Here is an 18663-nt window from a genome sequence, read left to right on the forward strand (position 1 = left end):
AAAGCAAACTGTTATTCTATATAATTGTTTATGCACCTGTTTTATGCAAACTCATTAATTTGGTGTTCACATACTTTTAGTCAGTGTAAATAAAAAATGTGTTTTTATTTATTTATTAACGTTCTATCTCCCTCTGCTGATCACACTGGGTACCGACCTTACAGGACCTGTTTGTAGATTCGGTAGAGGGCGAGATATGCACCCATGGTGCCACAAGAAGAACACGAAGAAGGCAGCGAAGGTATAATGTCTGTTTTTGTTTATTTTGGGGTAGAGTTAGGTAATGTGTAATGTGTTCTATAGTTTCTATACATTTGCTGGCTTTATGAAAGTCTGACACTGGAGTGTTTACCTGTGGACAGACATTGTTAGTTTGGTATGTGAATGTAAATTATTTGGTGGGTATTCTGGCTGAAACCTTCATGTCTTATTTTACAGGTAACTTGACTTTCATGTGGACAGCTCATCTGATGGATGTGATGTGGATCCATAACTGTTTAATGCTTACAATTACTTTCAATTTGGAAATCTTACAGATCCTGTGAGTCTTCAACCCCAGTAAGACACACCAGTATACACAGCAACCCAACAGACAGATTTTCTAAAGTATTCTGACAGATTCTTGCTTAAATACTGACTAAATGAACTTAATGAACTAGATTAAATGACTCGATTGTGAGAAAAATGTGACAAAATGAACCCCCCAACCCACACATACTATTTATGTGGCACACAAGTCCAGTCATTTTGGTAGCAGGTAAAATTATTCGAGACACAGAACGTAAACAAGCAAAAAATACTTAAATGTTATTTTATTTGGTGATTCTTATAACAGTACTATCACATATCCATGATAACAGTCTGGTTCTGATTAAATGGTAATGATTTTAACTCCATATACAGTGGATGGCACTGTCGCCTCACAGCAAGAAGGTCCTGGGTTTTGTCTGTGTGGGTTTCCTCCAGGAGCTCCGGTTTCCTCCCGCAGTACAAATACGTGCAAGTGAGGTGAACTGGAGATGCAAAATTGATGACTGTCCATTACTGTGTTTGACATAAAAACTTGAACTGATGATCTTGTGTAACCAGTAATTACCTGTTCTGTCATCAATGTAATCAAAGTGTGTAAAACATGACGTTAAAATCCTAATAAATAAATAAATAAATAAATATAACTCCATATACAATCCACAATATGTAATTGTACTATTGGTACTTCACTAATTTGACATTTTGTTTTGAAGCTGTGTGTTGGTTTTGGACGAAGCTCCTTTTAAAGTAATGACGTTTGGCCCTTCAAGACTGTTTTAATGTAATTACTGTCATTTATTGCTTACACTGTAGTTGTGTTTTGGATCTTACATCCAAACCTTGTGCTCATACACTATGCTGTTTACACAAAGTGAAAATACAGCAGTGTGTTTCTCAGCTTCTAGATTCACATAGTAAAGGTGACTTTTCCAGATTTACCCATAGAAACCAGCAGCAAAATTGGTTCTTTGTGAACAGGACTGTATGCCCGGTCCTATGGAATCAGTCCTACACTTAGCATTTCATATTTAATGGTCACATGCTAATGGTCAAGTAATCTTAATAATTCCAGCTGCTGACACAACTGCTGTATGTCTTTAGATAAAATAAAACTGACCTGGATAATTCATGGCTGCAGTCCGTTCTGAAGTTTTCACAACGCTTTGGTCCTACTGAGGGGTAGATCTTGAGTAGTTAGAACTCTAAGGGCTCGCTCTGGATGTGAAATAAAAATAACAGACATTCTGAATGCAGGAGAGTAAACAGAACGACTTGCAAAAATAAAAAAGCAATGCAAAACATGGCTACACATTTATTATGGCAAGTGTATTTTTTCCAGATGCTGTTAGTTCTTATCATCTATTAGTTTTGATTGTTATTTTTACAGGTTCTCCATTGGATAGCCTGATAGTACCAGCTTTTGTTGATCCTTGTTGACCTCGTCCTACACCTACACTATGAAAGACCCAAAGATTAAAGATGACACTCCCAACACCCTGTCTAACAGAGACACCATCGACCTGCCTGATGATGCCTCTTTGAGTGAATCAGATCCTGAAGAGTCCGTAGAGGCCTTCAGCAGAAAGGTGGAGGAACTGTCTTCTTCCTCTGATGAGGAGGTCGTTCAGCCTGCCAGCCAAGTTTCTGAATCTTCATCTTTCAGGTCAGTGTGTTAAATTTTAGTTACATTTTCAACCAGACTGACATAAGTTTGGATTTGTTTTATTTAATTTTAGTTTAGATAAAGAGCCGTGGAGGTATTTTGTGTCTGATCTTGTATTAATACACACTGCATACTATCTAATCCTTTACAATTCAACAATAAAAAGGGATTAATATGAGACTGAGTAAAGGGAATAAATCGATTAAGTTTTTGAAATACCTTTGGTTGCTTCAGGTTGGCTGGTGGAAGTTTGGGTTTCTCGTACCGCAGCAGGAACATCTTTGATCAGCTGGATGGTGCTGTAAAACTCAATTCAACCCCCTTGGCTGAAGACAACATCATGGATGGTACTTTCGCTCGGCCCGCTCCACCATCACCCCCTCAGTCTGCTCCCATGAAATCTGGTGAACCAGACAAAACCAAGAAAGCTTCATCAGCCAAGAAAGTACCAGATTACCTGATTCACCCCGAGCGCTGGACCTGCTACAACCTGGACGACACTCCTGAAACCAGTGATAGACAAAACAGCCAGGTGGCCCTTCAGTTCATCCAGGGATTACGGGACCGTAAGAGAAGCCTGGACGCCGGTGCGGATTCTTTCAGCCCCAACTTTAATCAAGGCCTCAGCAGCAGCTCTGAGCACAAGATTATCTTCTCCAAGCCCAGTCAAGCCTCCAAAGATGAAGGTCCGAGCCCACAGAAGCTGGAGCGAGCTAAAGTGAAAGAGCTTGATTTGATCCATTTAGATGCTGGCCAAGATGAGGAGGAAGATAGAAAAACAGCTTCTGCTCAACCAGAACATGATAGAAAGGAGAAAAGACAGAGGATGTCAGAGGAGAAAGATGACCAAGAAAAAGAAAGGGCTGGTGACCCTACCTTCCATAGCGGCAAGAAGGTGAACCGCAAGAATTTCCGCAAAGCAGTTGAGGAAGAGGATGAGGGCTAAACGTTTTTGAGCTTATACTGCAGTATCTATATCGTCTGATCTTCTGTGTGTATATGACATGATTGGGAATTGTGTGTTCTGTTTTCAATTAAAATAATTTAATAAAAAAAAACATGTATTGCATTTTTCCTTAAAAGCCCTTTTATAATAAGTTTGGAATATTTAGCCAAAATCGTCTATCATGTTAACCTAAAAACTTATTTGGGCCATTCAATTACATTTACATTTTTGGCATTTAGATGCTTTTATCCAAAGCTACTTACAGTTGTGACAGTATACAATTTAAGCAATTGAGGGTTAAGGGCCTTGTTTAAGGGCCCAACAGTGGCAACCTGGCAGTGGTGGGACTTGAACTAGCAACCTTTTGATTACTAACCACTACCCTAACTACTAGGCTACAGCTTCCATTCTGCCGAATTGGTGCGATTTTCGTCCCCAGGACATTATATATATATACTGTATATAACATGTATATGACGATTAACTTTAAAATGTATTTTTTTAATTGAGCAAAGTGTCCTGCACAATAATCAGCACATTTAGAATACATTATGTAAAACGTTCATTAAAAACCCTATCACACGACACTTTACAATAAAATATAATGAGTAAAATCTTTCTTATATTATTTATTATATTATTATTAATTTATTACAGCTATTATTATCATCATCATTATGTAGTCCGTGCATGCATGTTGTATGAAAGGTGTTGACATTTAGAGGTTAGAAGTACACACAGTACAGTACAGTGTGGTGCTGTTTGCAGTCCTCACCCACTAACAGTTGTACATAACTGTACCTCCCGACATGATGTCACACCGCTCACCTGTACAGCAGGTATAACTGAACATACAGTGCAGTGTGGTGCAGTACAGTGCAGTGTGGTACAGTGTGGTACCGTACAGTGTGGTGCAGTACAGTGCTGTGCTGTCTGCAGTCCTCACCCACTAACAGTTGTACATAACTGTACCTCCTGATGTGACGTCACACCGCTCACCTGTACAGCAGGTATAACTGAACATACAGTGCAGTGTGGTGCTGTACGATGTGGTGCAGTACAGTGCAGTTTGGTGCAGTACAGTACAGTGTGGTACAGTGCTATGTGGTGCAGTACAGTACAGTGCTGTGTGATACAGTACAGTACAGTACAGTGCTGTGCTGTCTGCAGTCCTCACCCACTAACAGTCGTACATAACTGTACCTCCTGGCGTGACGTCACACCGCTCACCTGTACAGCAGGTATAACTGCACGGCGCGCGCATACTTGGAGCGCAGTGTAATGCGGAAGTGAAGTGCAGTGAAACTCGTTGGAAGTGTTGGAGCAGGTTTAGATAAAGTTAAGTTTGTTTTAGTGATTTGTTGGTGTGTGTGGATGAAGAGGAGACCGAAGATATAACACGGATATTAACGTTACAGAGCCGCGCGCTGGAACCCAGTCATGTTTCGTTCCAAGAGGCGCAAGGTGAGACAGACAGACTGACACTGACACACACACACACACACACACACAGTTACAGACTGAAACGTACACACACAGTTACAGACTGAAACATACAGTTACAGACTGACACACACAGTTACAGACTGAAACGTACACACACAGTTACAGACTGAAACATACAGTTACAGACTGACACACAGTTACAGACTGAAACATACACACACACACACACAGTTACAGACTGAAACATACACACACACACACAGTTACAGACTGAAACATACACACACACACACAGTTACAGACTGACACACACACACAGTTACAGACTGAAACATACACACACAGTTACAGACTGAAACATACACACACACACACAGTTACAGACTGAAACATACACACACACACACACACACACACACACAGTTACATACTGACACACACACACAGTTACAGACTGAAACATACACACACACAGTTACAGACTGAAACATACACACACACACACACACACAGTTACAGACTGACACACACACAGTTACAGACTGAAACATATACACACACACACAGTTACAGACTGAAACATACACACACACACACACAGTTACAGACTGAAACATACACACACACACACACACACAGTTACAGACTGAAACATACACACACACACACACACACACAGTTACAGACTGACACACACACACACAGTTACAGACTGAAACATACACACACACACAGTTACAGACTGACACACACACACACACAGTTACAGACTGAAACATACACACACACACACACAGTTACAGACTGACACACACACACACAGTTACAGACTGAAACATACACACACACACACAGTTACAGACTGACACACTCACACACAGTTACAGACTGAAACATACACACACACACAGTTACAGACTGACACACACACACACACACACACAGTTACAGACTGACACACACACACAGTTACAGACTGAAACACGCACACAGTTACAGACTGAAACACACACACAAGCATATTTACATAACATAAGAGTAATAATAACATTAATAACAACCATTTAAGATGGGACAGGTCCTTAATGCAGAAGTAATAGCATTAATCATCATCATCTTTGATTATACAGCAGTAGTTTGCTTTACCAGACAGAAAAAGGCACAAATACTAATAAATCTAATAGATCTCTTGGGAAGCATTACAGTAGTCATGTCTAGATGTGATGAAGGCATGCACAAGTTTCTTGCTATCAGCAGGAGTTAAAATGTCCCAAACTTTTGAAGTATTAGACTATGCCCATGCTTACGGATTAGACCCAGAACATGCTGTATAGGATCAAAAGACGTTAGCAGCCTAACCAAAGTGGGGTGAACTTGTCATATGACTGTCTGAACAAGTTATTGCATCATGAGATCGTGTCATTGTCTCTATTGTTTATGTGGTTGTTGCTTTAGTCGACCTCTCCCAGTGCTGCTGTTTGATCGTTTAACTGTACACCGGTCACACATGCATTTAAGGGCACGGTCACGTTTTGCTCTTTTCTAACATCAGGAAAGGTGGTGAGTGTGGTGCCAGATCTTTAATAACATCAGTTTTATGCTCTCAAAACCATTTACGAGGAAAATAACCAGTATGTTTATTCCTAACGCAACTCCTAAAATCAAGGTGGTCACATAAACTAAAGGTCCTTAATTTATATGTATAAAAGCAGTCTGGAGAATTTAGTTCCCAGCCAGTTGATACAGACACAATGTTGTCATGGGTGCAGTTTTCTCTGGCCTTTTGTTAAATTAATTGCCTATTAATAATAAGTAAACATGATTGTTTTCTGACCCTTTGAATGTGATGTTGCCTGACTGCTTAACAGTAAAATGCAAACGAGAACCAGTTTAAATCCTGCTTAAAACTCATTTGCATTGCTGTAACGTTCTGCAGGTTTATATATACGATGCTGAACGTAATTATAATGTAAGGAGTGCATAAAGTGAGGTCTATATGCATTGGGTCTACTGTCTATAACTGCCTGTGGTTTAGAATTGGCATGTTCAACAAGCTCATGTTCAAGTGTCCATATACTTTTGGCCATATAGTCACTATTAACCATAAATCACTGATGGTCTGTTATCAACAGACAAACATGACTGTGCATATAAACATGTCATTTTAATGAATTAGTATTACTTTGAAGACAGATGAAATAAGAGATGACCAGTAATTCTGTACTGGTTAAACTGGCTTTGTCTGTTTGCTTCTTATACTATATATAAAAAAATGCCTTGGATAAGTCCCTGTTACAGAGTCATGTCTGGACCCGTCATAAATTATATCATCAAAATAACTTTTTTTCGACTGCTCCCGTATTTAGAGGTCACAACATTCTGGTTCACACACCTGATTTGGCTCAGTTTTGACACCAGATTTGATCTGGGATTGAAACCGGCACTGAGAGGGTAATGACAAGTGGACCTTCCAATGGCTAGGCTATTTAGCCTTATACCTCCTCCTCCACCCTAGACATAGCCAATCATGTCTGTACAGACGCCCAACAGGCCAATTGATTCACACCCTCAGATTTCAGAAGTAGTGGGACCACCAGAGTGCCTGTGCCCTAATAAACCGGCCTTTTAACTCTTGACTTGTTATTACTGTAGTGACAATGACTGAGCAATTCAGCTACCAGTAATTATGATTTTAGAAACTTGTTGAGCCACACATGTATTTTAAAAAACCCTTAAAACAAGAGCAGTTATAAAATAGATCTAAATCAGTTTTGATCACTACGCTGCATTTTCATACATTTGTTTTGATGAGTATACTTCTAATCTCCCAAACACTGGACACTAGTCCAAAGACTAAAGAGGTACAATATACGTCACAAAATGTACTATCCTAAAATTAGATTCAATAAGAAATGTGTGTAAATGTGCCCCAAGCTAAAAAGGCAAGAGTGACGTATGCGCTTCTTAGGAAAGATCTAATCATGTGAGCTATACTGCAATACAAATACAAGTTACAAACATTCTGCACACCCAACACACCTCATCATCCCTGCTGTAAAGCCTGGCTGAATGTCAGTGCTGCCCTTTTCTTTTAAATTGGTTGATTTAAGTTCCATTCTCATACTGAGTAGTGCCTATGTGTTCCCCATGTCCACATATTTGGGTACTCGCTAAAACGTTTAATCCTGTAAGCCTAGACTGATCAAAACATTGCACTTGCTTCCACAAAATGTTCTAGGCTAAATAGCTGCTAGCTTTACTTACATTACCTACATAAAATCACTACGGTTTTCTTTGAAATATGGTGGCATAGCAGCTAAAGCGGCTCAGTGTGTGATGCCCTGCAATCAACCGGCGTATTCCTGTTCAAGGTGTATTCCTGCAATCATTTTCTATTCTGTAGTAGAACAGTTTTAAGCATTTTGTGGTTTGTAAGTAGCTCATAAGCACTTTAAATTTTAAGAATACCACCACTGACTATAATATATATATGCAGGAGAACAACAAATTATTTAATAAAGCAGGGTTAAAAAGTGGTGTGTGTGTGTGTGTGTGTGTTGTAGGATGACATTGAGCTGCAAGTGAGGAATAAGAACGGCATTGATAATGCCACCAAGCCCTTACTGCAGCCATCGGTAAGAATTACAGATTGAAAATGTTATCTGTATGTTTTTTTAAATTGTTAATATGCTTTTAATATATACAGTATAAAATATATAATGTGTAAAGTCACTGTACTAAATCTGTAAAGAAAGGATTAAGCCTTTTAACAATATTATAAATGATGATAAGCACATGTCAAGGTAGTGTTCAGATGGTTGCCAGTTTAGTCTCCACTACTGCCAACTTGCCACTGTTGCGCCACCTAAGCAAGGCCCCAAACACTCGATTGTTTGCTTAATATTCAGTCATAACTGTAAATCGCTTTGAATAAAAGCAGCTGGCAAATGCTGTAAATGCTGTTATCTTATCTAGAACAGTCATAAAGTGCTACTTTATTTACTCTTTTTTAAATTTATTTTCCCGTTTTGTTGTGTATGCTGATAATTATGGGCCTGTATGTCCAAAGGTAACAGTACCTGACTTCATGTGCAAATACTATATAAATGAGAAAAAAGAAGTGAAAGACTAAATAAACTAAAATCTGTTTAAATACAACCAAATATCTTTTTTTCAATTATTAAAGCTGTATTAAATATACCGCCAACAAAACAAGGTAAACATACAATAATAAAACATCTGAATTATGGTGCTCATGTGTAACAGAGCCAGAACAACAAACTGTGTGTGAATGAGATTATATTCTCCTGTTTTTGAATTTTTAATTATTGTTTATTTTTTCTTTAGATCAGCACCTCTAACAGTGCTGACCGATCATTTAATTGCATACTGGTCGCACATGTGGTCAATGATAAGAAAGATCAGAAATTTAAGAAGCGGGAGGCGTACATCAAAGAGCTCAAATCAAAAAACCTCAAAGTGACAGTGAGTGACCAGCTGCAGAAACATTTTACCTGACCATTTAATATAAACATGTTACCCAACCATGATTATAAAACATCTGTATTGCCTTTAACAGAAAATAAAACATGACGATTTGGTGTTTTATGGTGTCCGTGCCCCTGAGGAAATAATTAACAAGTATAAGTACCTGCTAAAGGTGTCTGATTCTTGTAACTGGAGTGGAGAGCAGGAAGACTGTATACAAAACACAACCAGGTAAGTTATCACCTCTGTCTATGTCTTTAGTATTTGCATTGTGGTCTGTTTGTCTTATTAAAGATGTATTAATCTTGTTTTCTATAGAATCAGGATTGTCCATTTTATCCTGCACCACACATATATTGGGACAGGAGGTAAGTGAGCTGTTTATTGCTCCATTTTTTATGTGTTATTGTAATTCAATTCAATAATATCTTGTTGATATGTTTGCAATATGTGTGTGTGTGGGGGGGGGGGGGGGGGGGGTAATCTTTAGATGATTTCTAGAAGGAAACTTTAGGTATATCGAAGTGTCTTGTATTGATCTTTCTATTGTCTGGTCACTTCTGATCATAATTTTAGGGGGAATGCACTGCTCCTCTGAAAACAATTAGTTACGATGATGCGAACAAAGCTTCCCACTCTTATAATGATACAAAATGTTCTGATTTAATTGAATTGAATTTAGCATATTTATAATGGGTAAGCAATTGCTGTAAATGTATTAATTACATTTGATTAACATTTTACCTTGTATTTTTTAAATATTAAATGTTTTACTTAGATTGTTCTACTAATTATGACTTGTAAATTCAACATTATATAAAAATTGGGAATAATGCAAAATAGAAGCACTCATGTCTGAATGAGAGTCAGTGTAACTGGAGAATCAGAAATTTCATTGTGCTGTAAATTTTGTATAGATTATTTTATCCATCAATCTACATATATTAACCAATAGAAACAGAGTAAAAATGTTTTCCTAATCTTGTTAATCTTTCTGAATTTATACAGAGCGCTTAAGAGATCTTACCAGGCAAAATGTGTTTGAGGTTTTGTTTTGCCTCCATGAGGTACTCTTTCATCCTTATTAAGGAGTTATTTTCATTCATTTTGTTTAATAAGGGTCTGAATGATGGTACGAATAATATTGATGTGTTTGTAGAGAACACAACAGGAAGAGCTGAAGAAGAAATGGGCCAACTGGATGGCCATAGTAAATCAAAAATGTGTGGGCCAACCTATTAATGAAATAAGGTAAATCCACTCTGTTGTGTAGTTTTGCTGACATGTTTGTTCCTCTGTGTGTATTATATGTTTTGCTGACATGATGCATGTGTTATCATGTATTAGGAAGTACTTTGGTGAGAAGGTAGCCTTGTATTTTCTGTGGCTGGGTTGGTACACTATGCTTCTGGTTCCTGCAGCCATTATCGGACTGGTGGTGTTTCTTTATGCCCTGGCTTTCTTCGATTCTAACCCGCTCATGTAAGTGATGCAGAATGTTTACTGCAATGCACAATTCATTCATATGTTCATTACAAAGCTGTTTTTTTAATTTTCTTAGTTAATTAAATATAATTACCTGTTATAATGGTGAGCTTAGCTTAATTCAATTTTACAAGCCAGACTTTCATCAGAAGAGAAAGTTACTTTCTTATTCTGACAATGTAAAAGCTACACAAAAAATATGCACTTAGTTTAAATAACTGAAATGAGTAATGTTTTAATATACATTATGAAGGGTGCTCGGGTGGTGCAGCGGCAAAGTACGCTAGCCCACTAAAGCTGAGAATCATACCCCGGCTATTGGCCGGTCGGATGTCTGCACAGACATAATTGTCTAGTGGCTGGTAAGGGGAGGATGGCCGAAACAGCCTAGCTGTTGGAAGGTGCACTTCTCAGTGCCGGATTCAGTTCTGAATAAAAAAAACAAGGAGGGTAACATCAAGAAGGGCATCTGACATGCAGTTTAAGTTAACTCTGATGTCTGATCTTGGTTATGCTTTAAAAATATTTGTGTGTGTGTGTATGTGTGTGTGTGTATGTAACAGAAAGGAAATTTGTGAGTCCAATGTCACTATGTGCCCAACATGTGACAAGAGGTGCCAAGTGTGGAAACTGTCCGACACATGTTTTTATGCAAAGGTAAAATAATAAGCACTTTGTTGTTTATTTATCATATTTTTTTACAACCTATTGAATATTAATAGAGAACATGCTTTTATGTAATCTGCTCTTTTTAGCTGAGCCATCTATTTGACAATGAAGGAACTGTGGCCTTCGCAATGTTCATGGCTCTGTGGGGTATAAGAAATTTCTTTGTTAGCTCTAGAAGTTGAGGTAACGACTGTAAGCGATGGCTAATTAAGCATTTTTACGTTTCAAATTAGCTACGCTGTTCCTGGAGCTGTGGAAAAGGCATCGATCGCATTATGTCAGCAAGTGGAAGGTGTTTGACTGGTGTGAGGAGGAGGTGATGTATCATTTTATTTCCTGTCTCAAAACAAATAAATTTTCAAGCTGTTGGTTTATTTAAGACTTTATGGCTCACTACTGTTTGTAAAACAAGAAGAAAACTACAGTTAAAGCTTCACCCTGATCTAGATCGTGCAACACTTTAATCACTGAGATCCTTGGACAGTTCCTTTGAATTAAAATGTGAATTGTGGGCCCATATAAACTATAGAATACCTTTATTGTCATTGCACAGTGCACAATGAAATTTTTGATGAACTATGAACTATGTTGCATTAATTCAAATGGCAAAAAGAGGACTTCATTTGAGTTGTAGACACATCTCAGAAATAATTAATCAGAGTGCACCAGGCTACAATTTGGAGTGCATTTTAGTCTTTCAGGTTTAAATAATTTTCAAACAATTATTTTAATATTTTGATTGATGGTTAAAAGTGACACTTATAGCCATGCAAAATTAACAGAGGGAGACCTACTTTTAATCCCATTTTTTAGATGGAAAAGTATTTCTGATTGAATCTAATTAAAGTTTTTTTTTTGGATCCACAGGAGGAACTGGTCCTGAATATCGTGAATGACCCCAACTGTAAACCCAAAGAGTACAAACACTCATACTTCCACAGTACTCTGGTTCTCCTGCTGGTCACTCTAGTGGTAAGACATTCAGTTTTTCACATTATGTGTCATCATCGACGAGATCTTTGGGCAGAAGGTCTTTGGGCAGGGGTGCAAGAGCGCTGAATTTTCTGTCTGTGGACAATTTGTGTTATTGTAGTGTTGCATGAACCTGGTAAGGCTCCATTAATATGCCATTAATATTAATTGGTAATACATAGATTATTGGTTCCTGAGAACAGACTTGAAGCTGTTTAAGCTTTTATTGGGCAGGCACCTCTACAACCCATCACTTCCAGTATAGTCTAATTTATTTAAGCATTTGACTTTTTAAAAATTCAAAACATTCTAAAAGATTCACAAACCTTTTCTTACAGCTAATACGTACAGAGTTTGCTGTTTGTAATGCTGCATGAGTGTTATTAGTCACAGATGTTCAAAAAATATTTTTTGTCACTGTTGTTGCCTTTTAATCATGTGTGTTTGTGTGTCTTACTGTGTGTAGCTGGTGGTGATCATTGGCCTGACTCATGCGCTGGTGATCTCTCGGGTGGTGTCTGCCATGCTCCTGTCAGAAAGTGAATGGAAATTTGTAAGTGACCACGCCAACCTGCTGGCAAGGATCTTGGGAGCAGTGCTGCATTACATCACTATGCAGATTATGACACGGGTAAGGACAAGTAGCTGCCGCTGTATTAACTGAATCTACTAGGAAAGTGATGGAGGGTAGCCATTATTATTTTAAAGACAATGTGCAATAACATTTGCAGAAAATGTTATTTTTTAATTAGCTCTGCAGAAGTAAAGACAACAAGATATGTAGTTTGACAGTAGGTGCCAAAAGTTCTAAATAAAGCTGTAAAAGTAATGTATAATACATGCAGAGAACTGTTTTCTAGACATGATGAGGACAAACACTAATCATTTACATATAATACAGTTCTAACATTTAAACTGAGGCAGTTTACACGAGCATTCATGCCTGGAGCAAACTGCAACTATTATGTAACTTTCAATGTCAAATTTCATGACGTCACAGGAGTAAATCACACAGGTATTTAAATGTCGGGGAATTTTACACCGCTCAGTAGAACAGATTAAGCCTTACACTAACAAAAACAACACATTCTATATCAAATACATCACACATCATATTCTACAACATTTTTTATACATAATCGCATTTTTAAAACATTATATAAGATTACTTTTAAACATTTACGCATTCCAAAGTCCAAAAATATGTTTAATGTGTATGCATTTTAAATCTTGTTTACACTATTTTATGCTGTAAATACTAGAAAGAACATTTCAAACATGTTTAAGTAGCCAAGTAAATAATAATATGGATATTTTCTAAATAATTACATAGTTTATGAGTATTTTTGAATACATGTGGTGTATTATATTAATAATTGCTTTATATTTACTTTAATCTTGAAGCTCTTTAACATAAAACACCTCATTATCTGATCTCGTTTGCGTACTCCAGTATAAAGACGTGTTAAGGGATACACAATTTTTTTAAGCAGTGTTACAAATGTTCTATTCGACTACAAAACAGGCAGAATGTAATCCAGAATGTAATTCTTACAGTTAATTTAACATCATATTTTTGTCTTTGCAGGTGAACAGAATTGTGGCTTTCAAGCTGTGTGAAATTGGTAGGTACAGAAACTGAAGATAAGTTACGATTGTTAGACCTTTCCTTCTAGTCTGAATTTAGCAGTGGACTTGTATTTATTAGGAAGATTATGCAAACCGGTTTATCAAGAGGCCATGTCTAAACCGTGTTTAATGCTGAGCATTTCTGTAGTATCCAGTATATTTTATATTATATTTATATTTATATTGTTTGAATGTGTAACATTGCAGAAGAGACTCGCTCATTTGCAGCCACTGAGAGGAATTTTACGGTGAAGATGTTCACCTTCCAGTTCTTCACTCTCTTCTCCTCACTCATCTATGTGGCGTTCTTCCTGGGAAGGTAATGACCGCATTATAGGTCTGACTCTCATCTGATTTCCTGACCTGATTTTGTCTTCAGAACGGTCATCACTGTCTTTAATACTAAGCTATCATTTGTACTTCTCAGGATAAACGGATACCCAGGCAACTATGTGCGAATAGCAGGAAAATGGAGATTGGAGGAGGTATTTATTTATCACTCTGGATACTGTTATCTGTTGTTGTGTGGACTGTATATTTATGGATGCATCTAAAAATAGGAGGGTTAACTAGTGAGTGTTTACTATCTGCTGTACCTTTATCAGTGTGTTAACTTTACTTAAATAAATTATTATTATTAGATTATTATGGTATACCTTAATATTAAGGCTATTTTACAAACAACTGGCAATATTTTAATGGTGTATTTTGAGAACATTGTACTGTAATAAAAAGGTTATAATATATATATATATATATATATACACACACACACACACACAATGCCATTTATAGTTAATAACAGCATTAGCTTTTTCAGACTGTGTGTAAATGAAATAATCTGTTAACTGTTTTAGTGCCACCCCAGCGGCTGCCTCACTGACCTCTTCATCCAAATGGCCATCATTCTTATTCTCAAGCAAACCCTCAGCAACATCTTTGAATTTGTTGGCCCGTAAGTGTTCTTAGATGATTTTGCCATCTGCCATTGATGTACTATGCATTTATGGAGCTGCCTGTGCTAACCTTCAGTCTTTCTTGGACATAGTGCATGTTGTGCATATACATCGTGTGTATGGTGAAGGTTGTGGGTGCAGTATTAAAATGATGTAACTATCTGATGTTTTTTTTCTCAGTTGGTTTAAGGTTTGTTGGGCAGGAATATGGTTTAAAAAAGAGCTGAAGAAATGTGGGAGCTGCAGGAGCAAATGTGACAAAAACAACCCATACACTGAGCTTTGCGACTTATGCAATCTGCAGGACTGGCTGAGGAACTACAATCTGATCAACGTTCACAGCTTTAGTCTGTTTAATGAGTTTTTAGAAATGGGTGGGTGTGGTTTTGTCTCCTATTTTTCTAGATGACCTCCTTACAGTCTGAAAGTTCTGACTTGCGTTTAACTGTATATATTTTTTACTTTCTGCAGTAATTCAGTTCAGTTTTACCACGATCTTTGTGGCTGCTTGTCCCCTGGCTCCTTTATTTGCTCTCATCAACAACATATTTGAAATCCGACTCGATGCCATTAAAATGTTGCGCCTGGAGCGCCGCCTAGTGCCAAAGAAAACTAACGATATCGGTAAGATTGACTGATTTATCGGAAACTGTGCATGTATTAATAATGCTTTCATTTAATCTGGCACTGCCGTCAGTCATTTCTAAAGAGATCGTTTGGAGAATGTTTTTGCGAAGCTGGTAATACATTTCTCTGAAAGCAGAGAAGTTACACAAGTTCAAAACACTGTGGTTCTTTTGCATTATTTATATTATTATAATTGCCAATTTTATTTCACTAGCTGTTTTTTTTTTTCATTACTGTACAGCTACCAATCTGGGAGGGTGAAAGCCATTGCTAGTTTTTCACTGAGGGTCAGGGCCTTGACAATAAAGGCAGCACTGATCTGATGTTGTTGATATATTATTAGATTAAGTAGTGTAACTCTCTTTTACTTTTTTACAGTTCCATTCTGTTTGTGACTGATGGGTTAGGAGTAGTGTTTATGTACATATTTAATAATGCAGATGTTTAATACTCAGATTAAAATTTTAAAACAATATAAAATTAGATTTAAAAATTAATGGATGCTTAATCTAGTCTGAGGTCAAAAGGGCAGGTGCAGACACACCGATTCTGTCTGTATTATATTCACTGTCTGTGTTCAGGTGTGTGGACCAAAGTGTTGGAGGCAGTTGGGGTGACGGCGGTCATTGCTAATGGACTGGTCATTGGCATCTCGTCTGAATTTGTCCCCCGTCTGCTTTATCGCTATCGTTTTGGCCCATGTGCCAACGGGACAGCTACAGACCTGCAGTCAGTATCAGAACTCATTTACAAATTTGATATGTAAAACAAAAACAACATAAGTTTCACTGACCATATCTGTCTGTTTTATTTGTGTTTATAAGGTGCATGTCCGGCTACACTGACTACACACTCACCACAGCGTACATGTCAGATATAAACGTACGGCAGGACTTCACGCCTTCTCAGATGGTAACATCGACTGGGCTCAACGTCACTGAGTGCAGGTGGGATAAAAATAAACTTTAACTTTAGAGGCACATAACTAACTCAGCACTGGGTTTGGTATAATATGCTAAATAATTACTGTATAATGTAAAACAAATGTTTATTGTTCTGCAGCTACAAGGACTACCGCAGCAATTCTGACCACACTTACACCCCACAGTACTGGCTTATACTAGCAGCTCGCTTTGCCTTTGTCATCTTATTTGAGGTACGTACAGTTGATCTGTACACCCTACTGTACATTAGAGTTTGTCTGAAATAAGAAAGCTCATGTTTTAGTTAACAATCCCAATTAATAACCCTTACTAACTGCAAACATTCAAACCCAGGTCCTTGAATCCTATGCTGCTGCACAGCACCTACTTTACCAGCTGTGCCACTGTCACCCTGTCTTTGGTATTAAAGTGACAAAATGACAATAATAAACACAGCTGCATATGTGTGTGTTTTATTAGGTTCATTGTTTTATATAATAAGGAGAGATTAGAGCTTTAATGTGCAGGATTTGAAAGAAACATGCAGCAACTAACAGAGTTTAAAGAAGCCAAAATAGTGGGTTTCCAGGAGCATCAATTATTAAACCAGACACATGATTTTTAAAGTTGTATGTGAGGGGAATGTAAATCATTATATAAATTAGTTTGTCAGTATGAGTAGCACAGCCACAAGTTAAATCATGTAGGTCGGTTTGCTTTTTTCTAATGGACAGTAAACAGTGAACTAAAAAAAAAAATAGGGTGTAATCTCTCTAAATAATCTGCTATTTCTAATTTGTGTGTGTGTTTTATTTTCGGTACAGCACGTTGTGGTGATATGCAAGTTCATCATTGCCTGGTTCGTGCCTGACAATCCCATTAAAGTGAAAAACAGCAGGTTACGTGACAAACTGAACAGGCTAAAAAAGGAATTTTGGTGAGTAGGTCAACATATTCATAATTACTCTGGACCTTTATTCTTCATTTTAATATAAGCTCTGATTTGGCCCTTTATTTTATTGTTTCAGGGAACAGAGTGCAAGATTTGACAGTATGAACACAGAGTCAGTTGTCTAAATAACTGAAGCTTAAACAAGGACTGTACTTGTACAAACACTGGACTTCTGATCAAATGTGAAGAACAGAATTAAGCCATAATATAGTTTTTTTGTATATATATTTTTTAACTGTCTAATTTTTATTTTTATTTGTATTTTTATTTGACTTGTTTTAAAAACGTTAGATTGTATATGTTTTTGTAAACAATTTTAGGCCAATTTTTTTTTGTTTCCTCAGAAGCCACACCTCAAACACATATGCTTTCATGCGTTTAAACATAGCCGTCAGGCAAGCTGAGCACGTTCTGGTGCAGACTGGATTGAATTTGTCACCTGCGGTTGTTTATTTCCCTAATACTTAACCTAGGGCAGCCAGAAAGTACCCATAGAAACTAAAATCCTTCCTTTAAAAAATACTGACATTGCTTGTAAATACAATACACTACAGAATAAATAAAAGTGTTTTTATTAAAAATGAGCTCAATTATTGATTAACCCAACAGCTGACCTAAGACTTTTATTATAAGCAAGTCTAAATAAATCCTTCTGTTGAATCAGCTTGTTTTTAATGAATCAGTAGATGCAGCTCAGAAGCTTCGCCTAAATAAAGTCTTTGCCAGAGAGTAGCTTATGCAATGTTTATCTTGAAAAAAGATTCTAATAACTGATTTTATATAGATAACACAAATACACTGTTTAACACACTGGCTGATATTAACAAAGTTCCTGAAATTATGCAGCTCACTCCAATTCATAGATAAAAAGCTCAAAGCTCATGGATTTGTTACTTACAATAGATTAATATCAGACTAAAACAACTGGTTCATAATTGTGTTACTTGTGTTGGTTTTTGCCTAAAACACTCAGTTCATCCTTAATTTACGTAAAAAAATTGTTAATTCTGCAGCATGATAAATAAAAAGTATTTATATTGTCTAAATTCACTAATTAGAAGGTGAATTATTCATGTCAATATCTTTTTATTTAAGCTTTAGATCAGAAGTGCACATGAGCTGGAAACCAACACGGTTTGGTGATTTACTTTTTTTTGCATAGCCCCACTTTTAATATTGTGCTCTACCAGTATATTACTGGATCTCAGGTCATTATGCAGTTTTAAATTTAACACTTTTTACATTTACATTTTGTATAAATGAAGTGACAGATTTGGAGTGAAATTAAGGTTATATGGATATACAGTATGTGTACAGTTGTTTGTATTGTTGCAAGTACTGTAAACATGAAGCTTAAAGCTTATCATTACAACTTT

General features: G+C 37.0%; 2 protein-coding genes across 3 annotated transcripts; both read left to right on the plus strand.

Moving 5' to 3' along the window:
- The first annotated feature begins 183 nt into the window (after positions 1 to 183).
- Positions 184 to 3246, plus strand: tssc4 (tumor suppressing subtransferable candidate 4). 2 transcript variants are annotated; one of them, XM_062989716.1, is made up of 4 exons: positions 184 to 241; positions 439 to 558; positions 1919 to 2194; positions 2429 to 3246. In XM_062989716.1, exons 3-4 carry the CDS (start codon positions 1989 to 1991, stop codon positions 3138 to 3140), a joined length of 918 nt encoding a protein of 305 aa, XP_062845786.1. In that variant the 5' UTR covers positions 184 to 241; positions 439 to 558; positions 1919 to 1988; the 3' UTR covers positions 3141 to 3246. The 2 variants fall into 2 exon arrangements, with proteins under 2 accessions (XP_062845786.1, XP_062845787.1); XM_062989717.1 differs by having other exon boundaries at positions 439 to 541.
- Positions 3247 to 4580: 1334 nt separating this feature from the next.
- Positions 4581 to 17457, plus strand: ano9b (anoctamin 9b). Its single transcript, XM_062989281.1, has 24 exons — positions 4581 to 4604; positions 8150 to 8221; positions 8934 to 9071; positions 9166 to 9305; positions 9393 to 9442; positions 10083 to 10141; positions 10234 to 10325; positions 10422 to 10556; positions 11123 to 11216; positions 11315 to 11375; positions 11462 to 11544; positions 12096 to 12200; positions 12667 to 12831; positions 13789 to 13825; positions 14037 to 14148; positions 14257 to 14314; positions 14687 to 14784; positions 14966 to 15159; positions 15257 to 15409; positions 15994 to 16141; positions 16237 to 16359; positions 16475 to 16568; positions 17160 to 17272; positions 17364 to 17457. Exons 1-24 carry the CDS (start codon positions 4581 to 4583, stop codon positions 17410 to 17412), a joined length of 2397 nt encoding a protein of 798 aa, XP_062845351.1. The 3' UTR covers positions 17413 to 17457.
- The last annotated feature ends 1206 nt before the right edge of the window (positions 17458 to 18663 follow it).

This window comes from Trichomycterus rosablanca, chromosome 27 (genome assembly GCF_030014385.1).
Source record: "Trichomycterus rosablanca isolate fTriRos1 chromosome 27, fTriRos1.hap1, whole genome shotgun sequence".
Lineage (NCBI taxonomy): Eukaryota > Metazoa > Chordata > Actinopteri > Siluriformes > Trichomycteridae > Trichomycterus > Trichomycterus rosablanca.